General features: G+C 45.3%; 5 protein-coding genes and 1 long non-coding RNA gene across 15 annotated transcripts; 3 read left to right on the top strand and 3 right to left on the bottom strand.

Annotated features, from left to right (window-relative positions):
• Positions 1-193: 193 nt before the first annotated feature.
• On the top strand, positions 194-4,340 carry wdfy2 (WD repeat and FYVE domain containing 2). The gene is made up of 12 exons (XM_037239911.1): positions 194-538; positions 1,004-1,071; positions 1,401-1,474; positions 1,545-1,599; positions 1,671-1,821; positions 2,015-2,127; positions 2,497-2,623; positions 2,694-2,799; positions 2,860-2,961; positions 3,027-3,157; positions 3,238-3,346; positions 3,427-4,340. The coding sequence occupies exons 1-12, from the start codon at positions 402-404 to the stop codon at positions 3,454-3,456; spliced, it is 1,203 nt and encodes a 400-aa protein (XP_037095806.1). The 5' UTR covers positions 194-401; the 3' UTR covers positions 3,457-4,340.
• Positions 4,341-4,360: 20 nt separating this feature from the next.
• dhrs12 (dehydrogenase/reductase (SDR family) member 12) lies at positions 4,361-7,709 on the bottom strand. Its single transcript, XM_037239912.1, has 10 exons — positions 7,531-7,709; positions 6,901-7,034; positions 6,739-6,821; positions 6,565-6,657; positions 6,414-6,495; positions 6,042-6,103; positions 5,414-5,518; positions 5,241-5,331; positions 4,889-5,026; positions 4,361-4,815 (listed from the first exon to the last, which is right to left on the bottom strand). The coding sequence occupies exons 1-10, from the start codon at positions 7,584-7,586 to the stop codon at positions 4,703-4,705; spliced, it is 957 nt and encodes a 318-aa protein (XP_037095807.1). The 5' UTR covers positions 7,587-7,709; the 3' UTR covers positions 4,361-4,702.
• Positions 7,710-7,751: 42 nt separating this feature from the next.
• Positions 7,752-13,126, top strand: LOC119115438 (serine/threonine-protein kinase Nek5). Of its 9 annotated transcripts, XR_005096147.1 has the most exons (24): positions 7,757-7,875; positions 8,321-8,448; positions 8,512-8,608; positions 8,673-8,770; positions 8,880-8,963; positions 9,045-9,115; positions 9,202-9,288; positions 9,357-9,411; positions 9,508-9,621; positions 9,706-9,774; positions 9,887-9,941; positions 10,018-10,100; positions 10,195-10,259; positions 10,316-10,459; positions 10,538-10,616; positions 10,674-10,787; positions 10,936-11,016; positions 11,154-11,255; positions 11,322-11,402; positions 11,505-11,763; positions 11,932-12,057; positions 12,132-12,219; positions 12,288-12,796; positions 13,024-13,126. XR_005096147.1 is itself a non-coding variant. In XM_037239905.1 (23 exons), exons 2-23 carry the CDS (start codon positions 8,326-8,328, stop codon positions 12,439-12,441), a joined length of 2,211 nt encoding a protein of 736 aa, XP_037095800.1. In that variant the 5' UTR covers positions 7,756-7,875; positions 8,321-8,325; the 3' UTR covers positions 12,442-12,566. The 9 variants fall into 9 exon arrangements, 8 of the variants coding, with proteins under 8 accessions (XP_037095801.1, XP_037095802.1, XP_037095800.1 ...); XM_037239905.1 differs by lacking the exon at positions 13,024-13,126 and having other exon boundaries at positions 7,756-7,875; positions 10,674-10,784; positions 11,169-11,255; positions 12,288-12,566; XM_037239904.1 differs by lacking the exon at positions 13,024-13,126 and having other exon boundaries at positions 7,756-7,875; positions 11,169-11,255; positions 12,288-12,566.
• On the bottom strand, positions 10,133-10,680 carry LOC119115444. Its single transcript, XR_005096149.1, has 3 exons — positions 10,531-10,680; positions 10,308-10,457; positions 10,133-10,222 (listed from the first exon to the last, which is right to left on the bottom strand). It is a non-coding gene; the product is annotated as an uncharacterized LOC119115444 (long non-coding RNA).
• lcp1 (lymphocyte cytosolic protein 1 (L-plastin)) lies at positions 13,023-17,587 on the top strand. The gene is made up of 16 exons (XM_037239909.1): positions 13,023-13,126; positions 13,383-13,541; positions 14,200-14,275; positions 14,344-14,492; positions 14,552-14,675; positions 14,831-14,963; positions 15,149-15,396; positions 15,488-15,630; positions 15,700-15,795; positions 15,890-16,085; positions 16,148-16,226; positions 16,405-16,519; positions 16,592-16,725; positions 16,786-16,909; positions 17,037-17,161; positions 17,326-17,587. The coding sequence occupies exons 3-16, from the start codon at positions 14,209-14,211 to the stop codon at positions 17,456-17,458; spliced, it is 1,866 nt and encodes a 621-aa protein (XP_037095804.1). The 5' UTR covers positions 13,023-13,126; positions 13,383-13,541; positions 14,200-14,208; the 3' UTR covers positions 17,459-17,587.
• On the bottom strand, positions 17,564-21,252 carry cnot11 (CCR4-NOT transcription complex, subunit 11). 2 transcript variants are annotated; one of them, XR_005096148.1, is made up of 8 exons: positions 20,949-21,252; positions 20,526-20,690; positions 20,229-20,381; positions 19,911-20,113; positions 19,632-19,834; positions 19,459-19,555; positions 19,078-19,383; positions 17,564-17,762 (listed from the first exon to the last, which is right to left on the bottom strand). XR_005096148.1 is itself a non-coding variant. In XM_037239910.1 (8 exons), the coding sequence occupies exons 1-7, from the start codon at positions 21,250-21,252 to the stop codon at positions 19,183-19,185; spliced, it is 1,326 nt and encodes a 441-aa protein (XP_037095805.1). In that variant the 3' UTR covers positions 17,564-17,747; positions 19,166-19,182. The 2 variants fall into 2 exon arrangements, 1 of the variants encoding a protein (XP_037095805.1); XM_037239910.1 differs by having other exon boundaries at positions 17,564-17,747; positions 19,166-19,383.
• Between the last annotated feature and the right edge of the window lie 338 nt (positions 21,253-21,590).

Raw genomic sequence — 21,590 nt, 5'->3', positions numbered from 1 at the left:
GGTGGTAGACTTGTAGTAGTGGTTCTGGTAGTACCACTACAACTTGTTAGCAGTAGTGTTTGAAGAAGTTATGGTAGTAGTAGTCGTATTATTACTATTATTAGTAATATTATTATTAATAATAATGATTACTATACACAAACCACTGATCATTTAGTTTTCTGTACCGGAAGTTTTACTTTGATGACCAGAAGTAGGTGTCGCCGTTCGAGGCGCGTGTAGTGTCAGCTGACAATTGGCACCCCCCACCACCACGGAGTGGACCGACTGTCAGGCCCCGAGTGAGTGCCACCTGCACCGCGACACACAACCATCGCAGACCGTGATTCGTACTCCCTCTGATCCGTGCTTGGGGTCGACGCTTTCCCGGCGTGGGGGGGTTTGCGCATGACTGTAGCAGCATGGCGGCCGAAACCGAGCCGCGACCGCAGGTTCGGAAGCCCTGTTTGCTGAGCAAGATCGACGCCTTCCAGGACGTGGTGAGCGCGGCGGTGATCATCCCCAAGGAGGACGGCGTCATCAGCGTGTCGGAAGACAGGTGAGCCTGCCTGGAAGACGCGCAGTCTCCGGCTTTGAAGCGCCCCTCCTCCTCGCACCTTTCCCCCCTCTCTACGGACTCACAACCCCGCCTGAATACTCGTTCGCCCATTCATACATTATGAGAAATATTCATGTCAGGTCGTATTCTGACCAGCATGCTAGTTAGCAACATGCTAAATTGTAGTGTTTACTAGAGTACACATACGTATGTATTGTACGGAAGAGGATCAATAACGTATTATGTGGTCGTGTACCCTTAACGAGGAGTTCTGTAGTTCAGTTTTTAATATTGGTAGAGCAAGTGGTAGTAGTACTAATGGTCCAAGCAGTAGAACTGGTGGTGGTGGTAGTGTAGTCATTTAGCTTATAACGAGTATGGAACTTGTTGGCCACCATAGGCCTTCATATTCTTATAGGCTTGTTGTAGATTTATTCAAAACAATTTTCTTTTGCACCCAAACAGGACAATTCGGGTTTGGATGAAGCGGGACAGCGGTCAATACTGGCCCAGCGTCTACCACGCGATGCCATGTGAGTGTGCTTCTGCTTTGCCTTAATATATAGAAAATTACTGACATTATTGTGGACAAAGTGCAAAGCTGTTTTGTCACTTACAAAGTCTGAGCTCAGTCACTTTCCTTTTCGATCCCTGTGCTTGTTTTGACTCTGAGCTCAATCGCTTTCGTTTTAGCCCCCTCTGGGTGTGATTTTCTTTTAGTTAACCTTTTACTCACTTTGTAAAGGAATCCAAAACGCAAACACAGTTAATGACTCACAAAATATTTTACAAAGAAGCAATGTTTTGTCTGAGCTGCTAGTGGTTGTACATGAATTTCCCAAATTGACCCTGCCACATCCAGCTTCATGTTCCTGCATGACCTTTAACCCGGAGACCAGGCGTCTGCTGGTGGGCATGGACACCGGAAGCGTTTGCGTAAGTAACTGCCTGGATCGCCGTCTTAAAATGTTGCTCTATGTTAACACCACCTCTGTGGTATTTCCAGGAGTTCATCCTGTCTGAGGATTACAATAAGATGACTCCCACACACACCTACCAGGGTGAGTAAGTTCCAACGTTTGGTTGTGCGCGTGTTGTGTTTGTATATCGTTGGCACGGATGCTCTTTGTAGCCCACCAGGGCAGAGTGACGGTGGTGTTGTTCGTTCTGGAGATGGAGTGGGTGCTGAGCACAGGCCAGGACAAGACCTTCACCTGGCACTGCTCGGAGAGCGGACAGCAGCTGGGATCGTACCACACCTCGGCCTGGGTGTCTGGACTACAGTATCCTGCCTGTGGCTTCTGTGACGGACTCATTGATGAAAACCTGACTAAATGAGCAGCAATTGTCTGCTGACTAAATGACACAATGACTGATCTGACTATCTAATCAAGTCACTGACTATCTGACAAACTGTCTGACAAATTGTTTGTTGTCATGGATTTTTTTTTTTTGCCCTTAACTCAATTCTCTAAGGTTCGACGTTGAGACCCGACACGCCTTTGTCGGCGATCAGTCAGGTCAGGTGACCATTCTGAAGCTGGAGCAGGACAGCTGCAGCCTGGTGACCACCTTCAAGGGACACACTGGTAAAAAACCTTTGTTAAAAATATTTGAAGTGAGTTTTTAAATTCACAATTTTCTTTTAATCTTACTAGTAATAACAAAAACTCAAACGCTAAAAGTAAATCTACTCTGAAACCAAATTAAAACTAATTTTAAAAAAACAACAATAATCAAATTTCCCAAGCTACTACAACCCTAGTTTGTGAGTCATGAATGCGAGCATTATTCTTCAGTACAGAGTGTGCATAATGAGCGTGGACCGTGACCTTTTGGCTGGAAGATAAGTGCCAAGTAAGCACATTTGAATAGTGGCCTTGTTCTGTAGTGTCACCCATGGTCCACTTGGGGTCAGTATTTTCATGCGTGTGAAATAAGTACTCACCTCTTTTCAGGTAACGTGACCGCACTGTGCTGGGACCCAGCCCAGAGGGTTCTGTTCTCGGGCAGCTCCGACCATTCCATCATCATGTGGGACATCGGAGGTCGCAAAGGCACCGCCATCGAACTGCAAGGCCACAAGTAGGAGTACAAAGCATGTCGTCTACACGTCGTGTTTGTCCAACACGGAGTGTGTGCTTGTCTGTGACAGCGACAAGGTGCAGGGCTTGTGTTACGCCTCGCACACTCGCCAGCTCATCTCGTGTAGCGCCGACGGCGCCATCGTCATCTGGAACATGGACGTGACACGACAAGAGGTAAAAGTCGCATATTCGCTCATTTGTACGTGTGATTTACATTTGTTCATTTGTGTGTAGACTCCAGAGTGGCTTGACAGTGACTCGTGTCAAAAGTGTGAGCAGCCTTTCTTCTGGAACTTCAAGCAGATGTGGGACACCAAGAAGATTGGCCTACGTCAGGTACCAAAACTAAAAAGCGGTGGAATTTTTTCGACCCCCTTTCATATTGTCTACCAATTGTTCAGCATCACTGCAGGAAGTGCGGTCAGGCTTTGTGCGGCAAGTGCTCGTCAAAGCGCTCCACTATCCCGCTCATGGGGTTCGAGTTCGAGGTGCGCGTGTGCGACGGCTGCCACGCCTCCATCACGGACGAGGAGTAAGCATGACGCTACCTGCCGCCATCTTGTGTTACACTCCCTTTTTACTCGCCCTCAATTTTGCGTCGTCCCCCGCCAGTCGCGCCCCCACGGCTACTTTCCACGACAGCAAGCATGCCATCGTGTACTTGCACTACGATCCCACCACGGGTTGTCTGCTCACGTCCGGAACCGACAAGGTGGTCAAGGTAGGCCGGGAGCTCACATCGCAGTTCATTACGAAAGCGGTGAAGCGTGACCAACATTATCCTGTGCATGTGTCACTTAGCTTTGGGACATGACGCCCGTGGTATCATGACGTCCCCCCCCTATGGCCAGGAAAAGCTCCGCACGCCAACCGCGGGACGGCAGCCGTCGGTCCCGAGCAGAACAGGAAGGGAAGCGGAGGCCATTTTGGATAGTGGCCGTTCACGGGTGGGAACCTGTAAGCTCCACACGAGTGGTGTGTACAGTTTGATTATTTATTCTTCAAATGTGTGTCAATGCAAGAACAGCATCAAACACACAATCATGAATTATCATCAGCTGTGATCTGATGTCAATGTTGCTGTGTGGTTGTGGAAAAACTATGTCAATGCACTGGAGTACCATCTAAAGATGGAAAATAAAGCGATGGATTTTTTTTTTTTTTTTTTAATCAAGAGTATTCTTCAATAGCCTTCGGGGAATCTATAACGTGCAGTCCACTAAGCACCTAAATTTATTTCCTTCAAATGTGAAGGGGCACCAAAATAAAGCCTGAAGCTCCAGGAACTTTCTATGACGTCTTCTCTGTAGCTGTAAAGCCCGTCAAAAAAGGTTCCTGGACTTCTCAAAAGGTTTATCTAGCTGTGTTTCTAGTTTTTCCTGGCAGGAAAAAGAGAATCACACAAATAGAAGTCTGGATTATAACTAACAGGTCAGCTTCAATCTCGCTTATACTAAAACTATTTGGTTGAAGCGGTTGTGCACAAAAAAAAGGGACGATATGTACTGATTGGTGGAAATGAGGTGCAATCATTCCATCTGCTGAGTCTTACTATGCGAGTGTAATACTTGATTAACATGATCATTATAGTGCTGGACTTTTTCGGTTGGTGACTCAAACTGTATTAAAAAAAAAAGTATGATGGGCCATGTGAACATTCTGTGTTTAATGAGTTGTGATTATGTGTGAGCAATGCATTAAAGAAGCACAAAAAGTTTCTGATGCGAAAAATTCTTGTTCATTTTTGAAGTGCGTTTCTTTATTATAATTTTTTTAACCTCTTAAGTGTAATGTCCTCCCAAATGGGTGCAATTTGGTCCTTTTAGATGTTCTATGTGGCTCAAAAATTGCACCTGACACTGCCCATAAATTGTTAGCCTGTCAAGTTTCATTCTACTTTGGTCGATGTTAAATATAAAAGTACATTCACAGTAAATCAACAACGGATTAAACCATAACAGCATCGCTGCAAATACACAATTTAAAAATATGATAATCTCATTTTTGATATCTTATAATTAGCATGAGATAATGTAAACATAATTGTGGAGTGTTTAAAAATGATTTAAAAAAAACATCAAGGTTTGAACCTTAGCGCCAAGTCGTGGAGTGCCGCCAGGAGCTTGTCTTGGTCCTGCGTGGTGGACTTGGACCAGGCCAGCGGGAGGTGTGTGGCCACAGCATGCCGATCTGGAGGAAATGACAAGATTCAAGCTGATTTCCTCCAAGAATACACATTGATGAAAAAAAAAAAGTTTCAGACCTTGAAAGAAGAGTCCGCTGGGCTGCTTGGCGGCAGCCTCGGACACGGCCAGCCACACCACCGTGTCAGCCCCCATGGCCTCCGTGCGGAGTTTGTTCTGCATCTTGGCGTGGAAGGATGGCATGGATGACTGCACGGCTACAGCAAAGAACAGACAGAGCAATATAATACACGTCTATATTAATTTCTGGCAGAATTGCCAAACAACTCCAGGGGGCGCTACTGAGCCAGGACGATTATTGGGCACCGTTTTTACACTTGATGCAACATTTATTTTTAGAATCAAACCTGTCTTATGATCTCCCCACATATTTCAATCGCATTTGTGTCGAGATGTTGACCCGGTATCTACCCGGTGTGTCGGCCCATCCCGGGTGCATGGAGGAGAAGTGGATGTCTTTGTGCTGCGCGGCCCACCTCTCTGTCAGTATCACCTGCTGCCTCTGGACAAACAAATGACGACACAATGGCTCAGCCTGCATTCCTCACTCCTTCTCTGTTGCTGTTTTTTTGTGTGTTGCTGACTTTGTTCTGAGCGTAGGCTATGGTTCCATCGAAGGCACCCTTCTCAAACTGCAGGTCGTCCACATTTAGCTTTTGCGTCAGCATGCCGCCCGATGACACCGTCACCTGCAAGGAAAAGTGAACCTTTGTAACCTTTTGAAATATTCTATGTATGCTTTTATAAATACTAACACTTGATGGGAAACGCCACTGATAGGCGAGTGAAAATATTGTTGCTTTAGTTTTTAAACCTTTAAACAACTTTAGTTTGAACGCAAGCGGTAGCAACACATGCAAACAGAACACACAACAATACTCACAGGCATATATTTATTATACTCTGAAAAAAAAAAAAAAAAGAGTCATTGCAGCTTAGTTGCTAGGTCTTGTCTTTCATTAGCAAATCTTGTAGGAATTTGGTGTTTTAACGCCCCCTGGTGGCCTAAGAGCGCACACACAACGCAATGCCCATTGAGTTGTTACGATGCTTTTTTCTTTTACATTATTTAAAATCATTTTTTGCTGTGTTTTTTTTTTTTTTTACAAAGTGCAGTTAGAGGCCTTTTTTTTTTTTTTTTACTTATTACTAAATTATAAATAATTTTGTGTTTTTGGATGTGGTGGATGAACAATATGATAGTCCACTCACCACTCTGGGATCCGTAGCCTTCTTCAGAGCAGGTAGAAGTGCAGTAGTGAGAATGTACGTGCCTGAAAGCAACATAAGATAAGTGAAGTATTTAAATGTTTGGGTTTTCAAGTAGACTGTTTACTATTTCCAAATACTGAGTGATGCTATGACTCACACAGACAGTTTAAATGTCTACAAAAATAGATCAATGTTTTAGATAGAATTACGTCTGTGTCGTTTTTTTACATTCAAACATCACATTATTTTTGTTGCTTCGAATGCTTATCATTGACAAAATATTGAACATTACATATTAGACAGAAGCTACATAGAGATTTCTATGCTGCTTGATAAATTCCTTTTGAATTTTCATTTTGTGGTTTTGCTGACCAAGGGTATTTGTAGCAAAGTTCTTCTCTAGACCTTCCTCAGTCAGCTCCCGTTGGTTGACCATGCAGCCTGCGTTGTTGATCTGGTGTCAGACATCACACAATCAGTAACAGTATCAAATATAAACACGTACGTACACAAACACTCTTACCAACACGTGTAGGTCATTACTCTGTGAGAAACTCTGTGCAAACTCCCACACTTGTTTGGCACTGGACATGTCCACAATGTGGATGTGAACATTCTGCAACAAGCAGCAGAAATTCCAATCATTAAACTCTGAGGGCTGACTTCCAGGGGGAACTACCAAGTCAGGATGCCTTACCTGGTTCTTACTCAGCTCCACAATTTCCTGCTTGGCGGCTTCTGCTCGCTCTTTGTTACGACACACCATGTGCACAGTTCCCCCTGCAAACACACCAACATTTTCACGCATAGGCACACAGAAGCAACAAAAACTCAAGGTACGGAGGTTGCCATCACTCACCTCTGCTCGCGATCTCATGTGCGGTGGTTTTGCCCAGACCACTGTTGGCCCCCGTGATCAGGAAGGCGCGACCATTCAAGTTCACATCCAGGTCGGATGCCACAAAAGTCTTGGCAGCTGCCTCGTAGCCACTCCTGGTTAAAGTTCACATGAATATATGTATTTAAGTCACTTAAAAAAAAAGTAAAAAACTACAACTTTTCAAAAAGCTTGTTTCCTTACATTCTGAAAACCAACATGTTCTTCTAATGAAAATTAAAAAATCTAAATTTAGACAAATTCTTTCAATGTATTTAGCTTATTTTTTTTCTTTTCTTCAGACTAAGAAAACGTGTTAAACAAACATGGTTATCTTTTTATTACCACAAAAATTTAACTAAATTTTCTTTGGCTTAAATTTTGGAATTACATGCCTTTTTTTGGGAGTAGTATTTTATCTAACATCTTTCTACAATACAACGACCTAAAAATTAAGGGATAGAATAAAAGGTGGATTCTATCAATTGGTATAATTAAAGTAACCTCCAATGAGACCAAATGTAACCAATTCATATTTTACACAAAGGGAAACGCAAATGATAAGGTTCACTTCTAACCATATCTGTTTACGAGCTGTTTATTTCAACTTACTTGGTGTATTCTTGTAGTCCTTTCATAAACCACACGGCGTTCCTGTACATCGACATGATTTTGTACAAAGTAGAAAACTTTAACTCGCTTTCTCAGAGGGAAAATATTAAACGTTTTTGTGTCATAACACCTGATTCGAGTTACGTATGCTGTGGTAGAAGAGAAGTGGGAGGGGGAACCGGAAGTTCGCAGCAATAATCACGGACGCTCACAGCGCCCCCCTGTTGACAAAAGAAATACGCCATTTCCAGTTACAATCACATATCTTTCACACATTTTTGCACTTGTCGCGATGATCGAAGTTTCACCTGGCAATTAAACGACTCGTTTTTTCGTATAAAAAAGGTAATTCTTATTTGAAGAAATAAGGTAGCGCTAAAACCTCTTCTTAATTTGCTAACTTGCTATATTCAAAACTTGTCTCGTCCGTGTACCAGTCACCATGGCAACGCACTCTTTCCGTCCCGTTGGCACCGTCGTCGTTCTGTTTTGAATGTGTCGATACATTTGATTGTTTTATTCAACAAATATTTCCCCGTTAGAAGTTTATGACATACTTTACATTAAATCCAGTTTAACTTCTAACTCACAACTTGCTGAAAAGATATTTTATGGAATATGACTACACCGAGGTGGGTAGAATAGCCCACATTTGTTGCCAAGAGTAATGTAGGAGTGAAGTAAAAATAAAAAGTACTCCTCCAAATAATTACAAAAGTGTCTATTACTTGCACATGAAGTTTCTGAGACTTGACTGTAGTAATAAAATTTTCATTGTTCTGCTCTTTAGTTGTGATGGACGACTACGAGGTGGTGCGTCCGATCGGAGAGGGTGGTTTCGGAAAGGCCTTTCTCGTGCGAACCAAGGCTGACGGGAATGACCCACCGTGTGTGGTCAAAATGATTAACCTCGCAAAGGTTATTGTCAAATTATTATTATTATTACTATTATTATTATTATTATTATTTACGTGTGTTCAGATGTCAAGCAAGGAGAAGGAAGCCGCGAGGAAGGAGGTAGCCCTTTTGTCCAAAATGGAACATCCCAACATTGTGACATTCATCCACTCCTTCCAAGGTGTGCACGTGTGTGCATGTGTCTGTGTGCAAGTGTGTTACCATAAGCGTGTGTTCGTGCGTAGACAGGGGCAGCCTGTGTATCGTTATGGAGTACTGCGACGGAGGCGATCTGATGATGAAGATCAACATGCAGAGAGGAGTCTTCTTCACTGAGCAGCAGGTAATATACAGGACACTTGATTAGGTACACGAATAGGAATTGTTTTACTTTAGTTAATTTTTTTATATGTATTTGTAATTCCTTACCTGTGTTTTTTATTGTCCATCAGATCCTGGCCTGGTTTGTTCAGATCTGCCTGGGCCTCAAGCACATCCATGACAAAAAGATCCTGCATAGAGATATTAAAAGTCAGGTACTGTGACATCGACATAACAACAGGACACAATGTCTTGTTACCCAAGTTGTATGTGACGGTTTTATATTTGTGTTGTAGAACATTTTCCTGAGTGAGCGAGGTGTTAAAGTCAAGCTAGGTGACTTTGGCATCGCAAGGATGTTGACTCAGTACGTCAGTGCCGCATACATGTCGAACGAGACAGAACATCAAATAACCCGTCTGCATGTGTGTGTGTGTGTGTGTGTGCACGTAGCACTTTGGAGCTAGCCAGAACCTGTGTGGGGACCCCTCACTACCTCTCTCCGGAAATCTGCGAGAGTCGACCCTACAACAATAAAACGTATGTACACGCAACTCGCACAATAACATAAGAAAGTGATGTGGTGCGTTTGTGGACCGGATTTGCAGGGACATCTGGTCTCTGGGCTGCGTCCTCTATGAACTCTGCACTCTGAAACATCCAGTAAGCTTCAACAGACACACTTATTTGTAATAGGTTTTATACAAAAGTAACAACTATCACATATTAGACGACTGTTTGTGTTTGTGTCCCGTCCAGTTTGAGGGCAACAGTCTGAGTCAGCTGGTCAGTAAGATCTGCAGGGGGCGCTTTAACCCCGTGCCTGCACGTTACTCCTACGATCTTCGCATGCTCGTGGCGCAACTCTTCAAGGTCTCACACGGATTTTGCGCGTGTTATTTCTCACTGCACGTGACCAATTTAAGCTTGACAGTCTTTCACTCGTGTTGTGTTCAGGTGAATCCCCGCGACCGTCCCTCCGTCAGCTCTTTGCTGGAGCGTCCTTTCTTGAACAAACACGCTCAGGTGAAGTGTTTTCTTTGACCGCTTTTATTCACAGCCTTCACTAACTATTCACACACTTTTGACACCACTGTGCTGGTATATGATTTGTGTGTGTGTGTGTTCGTGTGCACAGGAGTTTCGTCCAAATAGCAACACATCGAGCACTAACACCTGCAAAGCAACATCAGGTAACACACACACAGATGTTACACATGCATCACACACGTTCGACAATCATAACACATGCTTGTTGTTGTGATGTAGACAACAAGACAAATTGCAAAGCGGCTGTGAAGAAACTTCCCGTCAAGCCAGAGTGGAGGGTCTGCGGCCTTGCTTATTACCCGGTAATTACACAAACTTAAACCAAACCTTGGACTTGCTTAACACATTTTCCTGTAGGCATTTATTGAGCTGTCTGTTTTTGTGATGTCCACTCAGCCCCACAGAGCAGGACACCTTCCTCAGCCTGCAGCAGGAGACACCACGCGGGATCACCACCAAAAGTCAGTTCAAATCCTAATCATCTCTGGGCTGAGTCTAACTAGTTTTACCTGTACAGGATTGGACAGTACCAGCAATATTTTGCCCGGTTGGATGCCCTCCACAGGGGGGACGTTTATCCTCCTCCAGCTCTTCATCCTCCTCTTCCTCCCAGTGAGCCATGTGAAGACTACGTGGTCCCTCCGGTCGAACCTTACCAGCTGTGAGTGACCAACATTCGGCTGTATTTCACATATGCGTGTTACACACATGTAACATGCAAGTGTAACATACGTTTCAGTGTGGCCGCAGCTCGTGAAGAATACCTTCAAAGGAGACAGGAAGCCAACCAATACAAGCTGAGGGCAGAGAAACAGTTGGTGAGCAACACGCTTCATCAATCCGAGGATTGTTTTATGACGTTAGCGCCTCGTCAGGGTCTGCGACCCAGTACGGCGGAGAGCTGCAGACCGGCCGACGGATCGGAAGGCCACATGGACTCGCGTGAGCCGCAGCACACACCTGCTGGCAAGAAACAGGACCAACAGGTGGTAAATAATCTGCAGCTGCGGGAAATCGGACGAATTGAGCCTAGCAAGAAATTAACCCATTCAGTGCCATTGACGGTTATAGACATCAAAGATATGAATTGGATTGGCAGTAAATGAGTTAAATGTACATTTGTGTGTGTGTTTGCAGGAGTACTTGAGGCAGCTGCAGCTCATCCGACAACAATATCATCAGGAGATGAAACAGATGAGATTGAGAGCTGAGGCAGAGGTGCACACACACACACACGCACACACGTTAGCAAATGCGATACAAATAACAAAGGCGGTATGGGTTAGAATATATGTGTGTATATTTGAGCAGGTTGTTAAAAATGTGAGACAGTTGTGTTGCGTTTATTGATGTAGGCATTTGTTGATCAGCCGCCACAACAACACAACACGTTTGTGCTGGACAAAGAAGCACAACCTTCCACTACACAAACCGAAAAACAAGAGCAACCAGTGCAGGTAATGCCCGCCTTTACTCGAATTGTATCGGGCAGCTGTTTATTAGACCGTTTTAAAACAACGCAGGACGTGGAAGCGGCTTTGAGGAAGATCAGGGAAGAGAACCGAAAACAAAGGAGGGAACGTAAGAAGGAACACAAGAACCAGGTGATTTGAAGGACACCATAACACAAACCATGCTGGTCTAGTTCACAATCAAGACTTTACTGGTAAGCATCCAGTTTCAAAATTGTCTCTGGCATCTTCCAGAAGGGAATCATGTTTGAGATCCGTCTCGACGACGCAAAGGATTCCTCGGAGGAGGAAGACGAAGAGACAGCAGAGGAGGAGAGAAAATTGGAGGTGGACCTTCAGAATCAGACAGTTCATTTGCAGGAGGGCGAGGACATAAAGGTCGAGGGTTGGGCCAAGCCGAGGAGGGGATGGAGCCAGGGACCACCGGAGACGCTGATGGAGGCTCTGGTCCACATAGACGTGGACTCTGGTGCGACGCTGGAACTTCAACCATGTCAGTCTAATTATTTTTTTTGTATAGAAAGTGAAGAAGATGGATTTAGTGACATCTGAGGAGTGTTTGATGGGTCCACCGATCCTGGTAGAACAAGGTGTTCGTGCAGCACAGATGTGAAGACCTTCTTAGATTTGTTTTGTTTGAATGAGCCTTGTTGGTTCACAGGTGAGAAGAAGGAGGAGGAAGAAGAAGTCGCTCGTCGGCAGTGGATCTCCGGTCCCCCCAAGACCTTACTGCATGCCATGGCCCAAGCCAATCTCACATGCTCCACTGTGGACTCGCAGGGTGCAGGTCAGAAATCGGCCTGACAAAAACGAGAACGAGGTTGCTAGCAGCAACGTTCAGTTGTCTTTACTCTCATTCAGCCCCTGAAGGGATGGAAGACCAGGACAAAGACTCAGATGTCGAGATGGACCAGGAGCGCCTGGAGCCCAGGTCGGACGATGATGACACGTAAGTTGACACAAGGTGACGGAAAAACCAAACCTTTTTGTTTACTCGGATGTCTTCCTATGTTTCAGGAACTTTGAGGAGTCAGATGATGATCTGAGGGAGGCTCTGTCCGACTCCATGAGGAACCTATTTGTCACAGAGGACGACACAGATGTGGAGACGAAAAATCTTGAAGGAACGGTGCCACTGGATGGTGGTGACCCGGGAGAATCCAGGACATGAGATACCCACAAACTTATTGAACTGAGTATTTTTTTTTCGGAGTGTTCTATTTCAAAAAGCCGCAAAACCATCCAAGGTGGTCTCCTCACTGCCATTAAAATCCTTACAGCTCATACAGAAGCTCACAAGTGTGTTGTTTACGTCGGTGTCTTCAGCTCTTTTGAAAGATGAGCCGCAATTGCTTTGCACTCATGTTGTCAGACATTTGATCCAGGTCCGGTTTGGATCTAGATTTTATCAATCCGATTTGGATCCAGATTTTATCAGTCTGATTCGGATCTCCAGCTGGAGACACCTTTAATGAAGACCACCAGCACTACGCAGCTCCGTCTTGGCGTCCAGCAGAGACCAGGAGGTAGTCAATATCAGTATTGATAAGTCCTAAAGAGTAAGTACTGGTCTGGAAACTTAATTCCCAAATTTTAGACCCTAAACCTGGATTGAAACCCAAAACGTAAAACCTTAACCCTGGCTTTGAAATCCCAATTTGAAACCAGAAAGAACCCTTGTTGGGGATTCTAACTTCTTTCCACTGTTAGCGATGACATCACACATCAAGTGACTCGGCCGCCTCTGTGACAGAATCCCGATGTGATGATGTCAGCGTGTGATGCCCTCAGTGAGTGTCAAACGGTAACCGTTGATCTCCAGTGCGACGCAAGCAAAACTCCGGCGCTGTTTCCCAGTGAGTGTTTCACGCTGCTTTCGAAGCCTTTCATGCTATACGCCAAATTGAAATAATCCAAGATGCTAAAATAATAATGAAATTAAATATATTAATTTATTTGAATGTCATGTCTTGAAACCTGACCTTGCAACCAACATGAGCAAGTTGCACATCTAACAAAAAAAGTTGCATGTTGAGTCAAATCGCTTGAGTGACACCTTACCTGTCAGTTTGTCTATCTGTCTGTCTGTGTGTCTGCCATTGCCTTATAAAGACAAAACGTGGGGCTTTGAGGCGCGATTTTGAGTCACTTCCTTCCTGCTGGCTGTGACTAGATGATCGCTCGCTCAGACGGGAGCGCGCTGCAGACCGCTCGCTATCGTCGCTATCTTCAGCTTGGCGCCGCCAGACTCCTCCTTGCCACCACGCTCAGGTGAGGAACATCATCAGCTTCAAACCCTAATTGGAAAGTCAGAAAATTTGTTTGGAAAAACCTTATCTTGAATTGAGACCCTGATTTGAACCTTTAATGCTTATTTAACAGCCTTAATCTCGCTTGAACAACAACTCTGACATGATACACAGATTTCTAACCCTAATTCTGTTCGATACCCTATCCATGATTTGAAACCTTAATTTGAGAGCCTGACTCCTTTAAAAAAAATGTTACTCAGAATTGAAACCTCAGCTCTTTTCAAAACCCTACCCTGACTTGAAACCTTTATTTAAAATCATGACCTAGAATTGTCTTACTTTTTCATTGGCTGACATCTTGATTCTAATAATTTGTCATCTGAACATTCCAACTTTTTATTCTACTGAAATTGACAACATTTGAACACCTGTTGCGTTTAGGAGGAAGCAATGTCGTTATTTGGAATTGCTTGTTAAAATCAGGATGATCTTTTGGATCAAATTGTGCGTATCAGAAAGTGTTGAGTGTCAAACAGGAAGTGCGGCATGTGAAGCAGGAAGTTGGTAGAAGTGAAGAGAAGCATTTGCATCACAGTATGAAATCACGAGTGTCCTCGCTTCCTCTTCTCGGGTCGAGGACGGCGTTTTCATTTCAGCTTTTTTCATTTCTTTTCCAGCACTCCAATATGAACGCCACCACAGGTATTTGCCCAGAGGAGCTGGAGGACCTGAAAGAGGCCTTCGCTAAAATCGGTAAGAACGCCGACCCAGTTCGGTTTCTCCGTCCGGCAACTCTGACACCCCCCACCGTCTTCCGGCAGACCTTGACGGCAACGGCTTCATCAGCAAAAGAGAACTCAACGAGCTCTTCCGGGCCGCCAACCTGGCAGTGCCGGGTTTCAGGGTCCGAGAGATCGTCGAGGAGCTGACCAAGACCAGCGATCGGCTCAGCTTTGAGGAGTTCACGCAGGTCAGTCCACTGAGACGCCTTCGGTTGTCCACCACTACATTTTTGGACTTTCTCCTCAGATAGCTCACGGACTAAAAAGCACCGAGGTTGGCAAGACCTTCCGGAAAGCCATCAATAAGAAAGAGGGAATCCGAAATGTGGCCGGAACCTCAGAGCAGGCCGGCACGCAGCACTCATACTCGGGTAAGAACGGAGTCTTTGAGGGTTAACGACTTTGAGGTCTGAAGGTCTGTGGAGGTGGAAATCTATGAAGATGAGTCTACAGACTAAAGCAGCAATATTTGGGGGGGGGGGGGGGGGGGTCCAGTCCATTTTGATAGTGATATTTGTCTCCACAGAGGAGGAGAAGGTGGCCTTTGTGAACTGGATCAACACATCTCTGGAGAACGACCCGGACTGTAAACATGTCCTGCCTGCTGATCCAGACACTGACGAACTCTTTACGGCTGTGGGAGATGGAATTATTCTCTGGTACTTTTAGAAACTTCAGCCATAAATTATTGATGAACTCTAATTCGAAACATACTTCAAATTCTTGATTCGGGTTTAAGTCCTAACCATGACTTGTGATCCCGATTTGAAAGATTAAGCCTGGTTGAACTTGAAATCCTAATTCTGGCTCCGAGCCCTAACCTGGAACCCTATCTTGCTGTCAGTAAGATGATCAACCTCTCTGTGGCGGACACCATAGACGAGAGGACCATCAACAAGAAGAAGCTGACCCCATTCACCATCCAGGAGAACCTCAACCTGGCCCTCAACTCGGCCTCGGCCATCGGCTGCCACGTGGTCAACATCGGAGCTGAGGACCTGAAGGAAGGCCGGCAGCATCTGGTCCTCGGTCTGCTCTGGCAGATCATCAAGATTGGACTGTTCGCGGACATCGAGCTCAGCAGGAATGAAGGTAGCGTTAGCTTAGCGTTACGTTGTTAGCATAGCTTAGCATGATAACAAAGAACTGACTGTTGATGGTTTTATTGTTTTTGTCGCGATAGCTTTGGTTGCTCTGCTGAGAGATGGTGAGAGTCTGGAAGACATGATGAAGCTGTCACCAGAGGAGCTGCTGCTGCGCTGGGCCAACTTTCACCTGGAGGTGGCCAACTCACCCAAAATCAACAACTTCAGCTCAGATATCAAGGTACGATCCGAGATGGATGATTGGATGGACGTTGCTGTCTGATTGGCTGACGATGCCATTTGTGTGTAGGACTCAAAAGCGTACTACAACCTTTTGGATCAAGTCAGGCCCAGAGGGACGGAGAAAGGAATCCCACCAATCATCATTGATATGTCAGGAATCAGAGTGAGACTTCTTCAAAGCCTAAACTTTTCTTAAAACTCCAATGCTGGCTAATTGGAAAACCTAATCTTGGCTTGAAACCTAATGTGTGTTCCAGGAGAAAGACGAGGTACAGCGTGCAGACTTGATGCTGGACCAGGCAGACAAGTTGGGGTGTCGTCAGTTCGTCACGGCGACCGACGTGGTCCGCGGGAACCCCAAACTCAACCTGGCCTTTGTAGCCAACCTTTTCAATAGATACCCTGGCCTCAAGAAACCCGAGAACCAGGACATAGACTGGGGATCCATCGAAGGTTAGGACCCGAAAGACCTGAAGGACATCTGCCTAGATCTTCACCTTATTTGATGTTTTTAGGAGAAACCAGGGAAGAGAGGACTTTCAGGAACTGGATCAACTCTTTGGGTGTCCACCCTCATGTCAATCATCTCTACGCGTAAGATGACATCAAGCATCATCAAGAATCATCAATACGTGCATGAAATGAAACCTTCATTTGGGCTAAATCTTTCATTTTAAGATCTAACCAATGTTTTAAACCCTAAGCCTGCCTTGAGATTAGGGACTAGGGATTTTGAGAGGATTCCAATATTTGGCTTGCTTGTATGCTGTAGTGACATGGAGGACGGCCTGATCATCTTCCAGCTGTACGAGAAGATCAATGTTCCTGTGGACTGGGAGCGAGTCAACAAGCCTCCTTACTCCAAACTGGGCAGCAACATGAAGAAGGTGACGACGATACGAGTAACTCTTCCCTACTAAACAGTCAATGAATGAGCGCTATGCTGCTGCCCCCTACAGCTGGAGAACTGCAACTACGCGGTGGAGCTGGGCAAGAACGAGGCCAAGTTCTCCCTGGTGGGGATTGCCGGCCAGGACCTGCACTCTGGCAATCGAACGCTCACACTGGCGCTGCTCTGGCAGCTTATGAGGAGGTAACGCCGGCCGCCTCCATTGCGCCCCCTGTGGGTGTGTTTTAGCAACAATTTTTTTAGGTACACGCTGAGCATCCTGGAGGAGCTCGGCGATGGGCAGAAAGTCACTGACGACACCATCGTGTTGTGGACCAATCAGACGCTCATACAAGCTGGGAAAACGTCATCCATCTCCAGTTTTAAGGTGGCCCGAAGAAAACTTTGTGCACAAATGTTTCACTGACAAATAATGATGTTTTAAAACATGAGAAATTAGGCACTCACGTGTCGGTTGTTGCTTAGTTGTAAGAGTGTGAATTGGGTTTGTGTAGGATGGCTCCATTAGCACCAGCATGCCGGTTCTGGACCTGATTGATGCCATCCAGCCTAGATCCATCCGATACGACTTCCTCAAGACCGTCGACCTGACTGAAGAGGAAAAACTCAACAACGCCAAGTAAGAAACGATTTTATCATGTAAAAGAACATTTCTTAAGGGTGTCTGCGTCAAAAGAACTCCGGGTCATGTGACTTGAACCACGTTCTGGTTGCAGTCCTGAACAGCCAATCAGAACCAGTCTATTGTGACATGTGATCACCCGTAATGATGTTGAATGACAGGTACGCCATCTCCACGGCGAGGAAGATCGGCGCTCGCGTGTATGCGCTGCCCGAGGACTTGGTGGAGGTGAAACCCAAGATGGTGATGACCGTGTTCGCCTGCCTGATGGCGCGCGCCATGAAGCGGACCTGACGCACTTAACGGAACAGACAACGGCAGATGATGTCATAGCGCTGATGATGTCATAAGTTCAAAACCGAGTTACCAGGACAAAGGACAAGAACATCCTTTTTTTTTTATAAATAAATGAGATCATGTCAATTGTCAATTTTTTGTACACAAACACTTTCCCATATACAGTCAGGTGCTTTTAAACACACGCTCGAGTTTCAATCTAAAGTTCCAGGAACTTGCAGTTCTTTGGACTTTGAGTTCCTCTAACTTGGGTGCTGCAGACGTCACACCAGTTGGGATAAATGTCAACCTTAGTGACCACCAATGTTCCCTCTAATTTTTCATGTATTTGGGCATACACACAAGCTCCCTGAGCAAACTGAGGACTAGTGTGAGCAACATCAGATATGCATGCTTTATTTTTAAATAAGTAATTTGGTCCACTTAAAAAAAAGACAAAAATCTGAAAAATGGGATGTGTAGATGTTATACAGTATGTGAGAGTCCTGCTTTGGCCATGGGAAGAGTCCTGCTTTGGCCATAGGAAGAGTCCTGCTTTGGCCATGGGAAGAGTCCTGCTTTGGCCATGGGAAGAGTCCTGCTTTGGCCCGGCTGAGGGTCCTGTTCTGGAAGATATGAGACATATACACCTTTCAGACATAACATTTTGCTCACATTAAAACATTCACATTTTGCACAATGACTTGTGCTGTAGCTTGTGATACAGTGCAAATTCCTGTAACACTTTGTAAAATATCTAATTACACAGTTTTTCTTGGCATTTCTACTACCCATAAATGATCTAATAGTAACAACATTTAATGATTAATATCCACAAAGACAAAATCTTAATAACCGTCACTAGAATATGCACAAATCGGACTAAAATTTGACCTTATTTTTCACGTCTGTCCTTCTCACTTCTCCAATGGTTGTACACTTTGTCCAGGTTGATGGCTTCGTCTGCTTCTTGCTTTGACTTTATGCGCATCAGCTGGTCCAAATGTGTCACTTCAAGACGATTTCTGGATTTTGTTTTGATATGATTCATTAAACTAAATCCTCTTTCACAGTTGGCATCGCTGCATGTTTTGCAGAGTAGACCTTTCTCACTTGAAAAAGAAAAAATCTCACCCAATTTCACCGATTTTTCTTCAATTTGCACATACTCCGACAGCCATTCCATCTTAAAAGAACTGCATTTCTTTTTTACTGTGGCTTGGTGAGTGGATGTATCGCTCCTGTTCGTTTCGCCAGGATGCGGGGTTTGTATTAGCATCAATTAACCTGCTAGCTAACCTGCACGGCGCATATAGGCAGGGCCCAGACGCAAGCACCGTCAATGCCATGATTGGCTTCGTACCGTAAGTGAACCGTATCGTATCATTGGCTGGACACCTGTCACTCACTGAGTGAGAAACAAAAAAAACAATATTATTGGGCGAATTAATTAGATTAGGTCTAATATTAATATATTATAATTGATATAATATATTATAATTATATATTATAATCTAATATTAATTAACACGTTATGTTGATGTTTATGCGCTGGATAGATTTTCTTGTACGCTGAGAATGTGCGGGCAGTGCGCGATTGCGCACGCGCGCAGCTTAGAGGGAACATTGGTGACCACCAGTCAATCAATTTATGACCATTTCAGAATTCCCCCACAAAAAGGTTTTATTTCCATAATTTTGCATTGAAAGGAGTAAAACTATTTACAGTATTTTTGTAGCCCTTATTTGGTAGTCTTGGCGTCAGGAAGTCCGCCGTCGCCAGTGTCCAGACTCTTGAGGAGGCGAAAGAGTCCGGCCGCCTCGCGTATACGACTGAATTCGATGCAGAATGCCTGGACCTCGATGAACAGGTCCTGAACGTTGATGATCTTGTTACGGATTAGAGACTGAAGGAACACGCACACCAGACGCACCAAACGGTTCTGGACAACAGCGACAGCAGCCATGTCAGTTTCGTCCCTCCAATGAAGAGCAGCCCAAAAAAAGATACGCCCTACCTGCATGTACTTGTCTTTGATCTGCTCACAGGTGGAGATGCAGTTGGAGATGTAAAGATGGATGAACTCTGGAGGTAAGTCCACAGCCGTGGTCAACCTGAAGCACGCAATAACGTGATGAGTTTACAACACACACACAAGAAGTGGAGATGGTGGGTGAGTTTGATGCTGACCTGTTGACAACCTCCATGGAATGCAGCGACATGTCCATGTTGACCAGCACAGAGAAGTACTCGGTAATCTGACTACTCTGCATCAGCTTCAGCAGCATCTCAATGGCCACCAGGGGGTTGTTCTCCACCAGGTCGGGAAGCTTGGCGGGGGTCAGCCCGATGTGGTACACCAGCTTGGGGTCCTTCTCCAGCTCAGCCAGCAACTATTGGTGGTGGGATTCACTCCATCATCACTGTTGTTCGCCTTGGAGTATTTTTGTTTTGTTTTGTTTTGTTTACCTGCGACTGCTGCTGCGCAGACAACGGGCTCTTGAAGGCTTTGGCCATGACCCGTTTGATTTCAAGCCCGGTGCTGTTCTTGACGCACATGGAGCGGTCCCAGTGAACGCGGTGGTCCGGCTCAGTGGGGTTGAGCCACGCCAACTCGTCCTCGCACACGTGCAACGGGGGAGGAGGACGAATCAGCTCAGGGCGGAAGTGACCTGAGAAAGGAAGCAAATAAAACAAACCAGCTTACTTGAGACATCGACGCTGGTTTAAAACCCAAACTTGAAACGTTCACCCATGTTTGAGGCACAAAAAATCAACTATACTGACTTTCCAACGGTGGGCGCGGCTCAGTGACCAGAGACTCGATGATCTGATTGGCCACGGAGCTGTCGAATCCCGAGTTGGACGAGTCTGGGTCCGGGTCGTTGAGGACGCTGGGGAAGCTGGCCTTGCTTTGTGTGGGCAATTCGGACTGACGCTCTGCACCAACAAAAACACGCACTGAGTTGTGCACAATTTAGAGGTCACATGGTAAGACTTCTGAGTGGATTTATCTTTTTTTGAGTCATTTACTTTATAACACAAAAACTGGTATTTGAAAAGGGGTGTGAAGACTTTCTATACCCGCCAGGGCGAGCTGCAGGCCGCTGATGTCGATGGACTGCGGCATTCCGCTGACGTCCATGCACGATACTTGTCTCGGCGTCTTCTTGAACAAATCTCGGGGCGGCGCCAACATCAGTTGTGACAGAAAGAACTTCTCAGGCTGCGTGATGGGTGGCAGGAAGCCTGAATGCAAACAAATGCCAAGTTATCGCTTACTTATTAGAATTCACTTTCTTTTAAAAGACTTTGGTTAAAATGTACATTTGTTTTCCAATATTGAAGTCGTACACAATTTTTAATTTAAAAACGAACACAATTGTTATTTTCTTTTTCTTTTTTAACTTGATTTAAAAACAACTTACAATTTTTAAATATATTCAAAAAATGTTTGACAGATAAGCATTTTATTGCAATAACAGCCGGACTTTTGGCCACACTGACCCGAGAGCAGCTTCTCGGGCTCGGGGTTGAGCAGGTGCGCGAACACGGCGGCGAAGGGGTTAGCTGCCAGCGGCTCGGTACGGTACATCTCCCAGAGCAGGTAGAGCGCGGTGAGCCGCTGCGGCGAGCTGGGCAGCAAGTCGGGCTGCTGCAGGAGCATGACGAGCACCGAGCCCGCGCGGAAGTGCTCCGCCTTGCCGAAGAAGTGGTGAAAGTGCGTGGACAGAGTCTCGAACGTGTTGGTGCAAGCCTCCTCCGAGATGATGCCCAGCAGGTTGGACAGCTCCTTCGGTGCCAGCGTCATGGTGCTCTACGTCTTAGGGGACTCGCTACAATAATTTTGAGCGAACTTTAGGCATGGTTACATCAAGTCCCGAAAGTCTGAAAATCCAGCTGCAGGCGACCTAGCTGGCTAGCAATGAGTTAGCTTAGCGCGGCTAACCGACAGAAAAATCGAAGCCATGGCGTAAATAAAAGTCGTCAGTTTTACGCTCCGGAGGACTCAGAAGTCAACCAAGAGTTTTACTGGTCCATAAAATGAACTATTCCCGGCTAGGAGGCGCCTTATTTCAAATGAAAGAACGCGGAAAACCCGGCGAGGTTGTAATTTTAAATTGGAATTTGACTTGACTGTTTCCTGAG

This window comes from Syngnathus acus, chromosome 21 (genome assembly GCF_901709675.1).
Source record: "Syngnathus acus chromosome 21, fSynAcu1.2, whole genome shotgun sequence".
Lineage (NCBI taxonomy): Eukaryota > Metazoa > Chordata > Actinopteri > Syngnathiformes > Syngnathidae > Syngnathus > Syngnathus acus.
This window is presented reverse-complemented; position numbering and strand designations above follow the sequence as displayed.

What these genes read in the sequence shown, in the direction of transcription:
- lcp1 (XM_037239909.1), top strand. Translation starts at nt 14,209, where the DNA reads ATGAACGCCACCACAGGTATTTGCCCAGAGGAGCTGGAGGACCTGAAA. An exon ending in AGACTGGGGATCCATCGAAG is followed by an intron (nt 16,086 to 16,147) that starts GTTAGGACCCGA and finishes TGATGTTTTTAG; the next exon opens with GAGAAACCAGGGAAGAGAGG. An exon ending in TGGGCAGCAACATGAAGAAG is followed by an intron (nt 16,520 to 16,591) that starts GTGACGACGATA and finishes TGCCCCCTACAG; the next exon opens with CTGGAGAACTGCAACTACGC.
- LOC119115438 (XM_037239900.1), top strand. Translation starts at nt 8,326, where the DNA reads ATGGACGACTACGAGGTGGTGCGTCCGATCGGAGAGGGTGGTTTCGGA. An exon ending in ATAGAGATATTAAAAGTCAG is followed by an intron (nt 8,964 to 9,044) that starts GTACTGTGACAT and finishes TTTGTGTTGTAG; the next exon opens with AACATTTTCCTGAGTGAGCG. An exon ending in TGTGGACTCGCAGGGTGCAG is followed by an intron (nt 12,058 to 12,131) that starts GTCAGAAATCGG and finishes ACTCTCATTCAG; the next exon opens with CCCCTGAAGGGATGGAAGAC.
- dhrs12 (XM_037239912.1), bottom strand. Translation starts at nt 7,586, where the DNA reads ATGTCGATGTACAGGAACGCCGTGTGGTTTATGAAAGGACTACAAGAA. An exon ending in ACATGAGATCGCGAGCAGAG is followed by an intron (nt 6,822 to 6,900) that starts GTGAGTGATGGC and finishes GTGTGTTTGCAG; the next exon opens with GGGGAACTGTGCACATGGTG. An exon ending in CTTTGCTACAAATACCCTTG is followed by an intron (nt 6,104 to 6,413) that starts GTCAGCAAAACC and finishes TGTTGCTTTCAG; the next exon opens with GCACGTACATTCTCACTACT.
- wdfy2 (XM_037239911.1), top strand. Translation starts at nt 402, where the DNA reads ATGGCGGCCGAAACCGAGCCGCGACCGCAGGTTCGGAAGCCCTGTTTG. An exon ending in GCCTGGGTGTCTGGACTACA is followed by an intron (nt 1,822 to 2,014) that starts GTATCCTGCCTG and finishes CAATTCTCTAAG; the next exon opens with GTTCGACGTTGAGACCCGAC. An exon ending in TGGACGTGACACGACAAGAG is followed by an intron (nt 2,800 to 2,859) that starts GTAAAAGTCGCA and finishes ATTTGTGTGTAG; the next exon opens with ACTCCAGAGTGGCTTGACAG.
- cnot11 (XM_037239910.1), bottom strand. Translation starts at nt 21,252, where the DNA reads ATGACGCTGGCACCGAAGGAGCTGTCCAACCTGCTGGGCATCATCTCG. An exon ending in GCCCGAGAAGCTGCTCTCGG is followed by an intron (nt 20,691 to 20,948) that starts GTCAGTGTGGCC and finishes GTTTGCATTCAG; the next exon opens with GCTTCCTGCCACCCATCACG. An exon ending in TCAAAGACAAGTACATGCAG is followed by an intron (nt 19,384 to 19,458) that starts GTAGGGCGTATC and finishes GCTGTTGTCCAG; the next exon opens with AACCGTTTGGTGCGTCTGGT.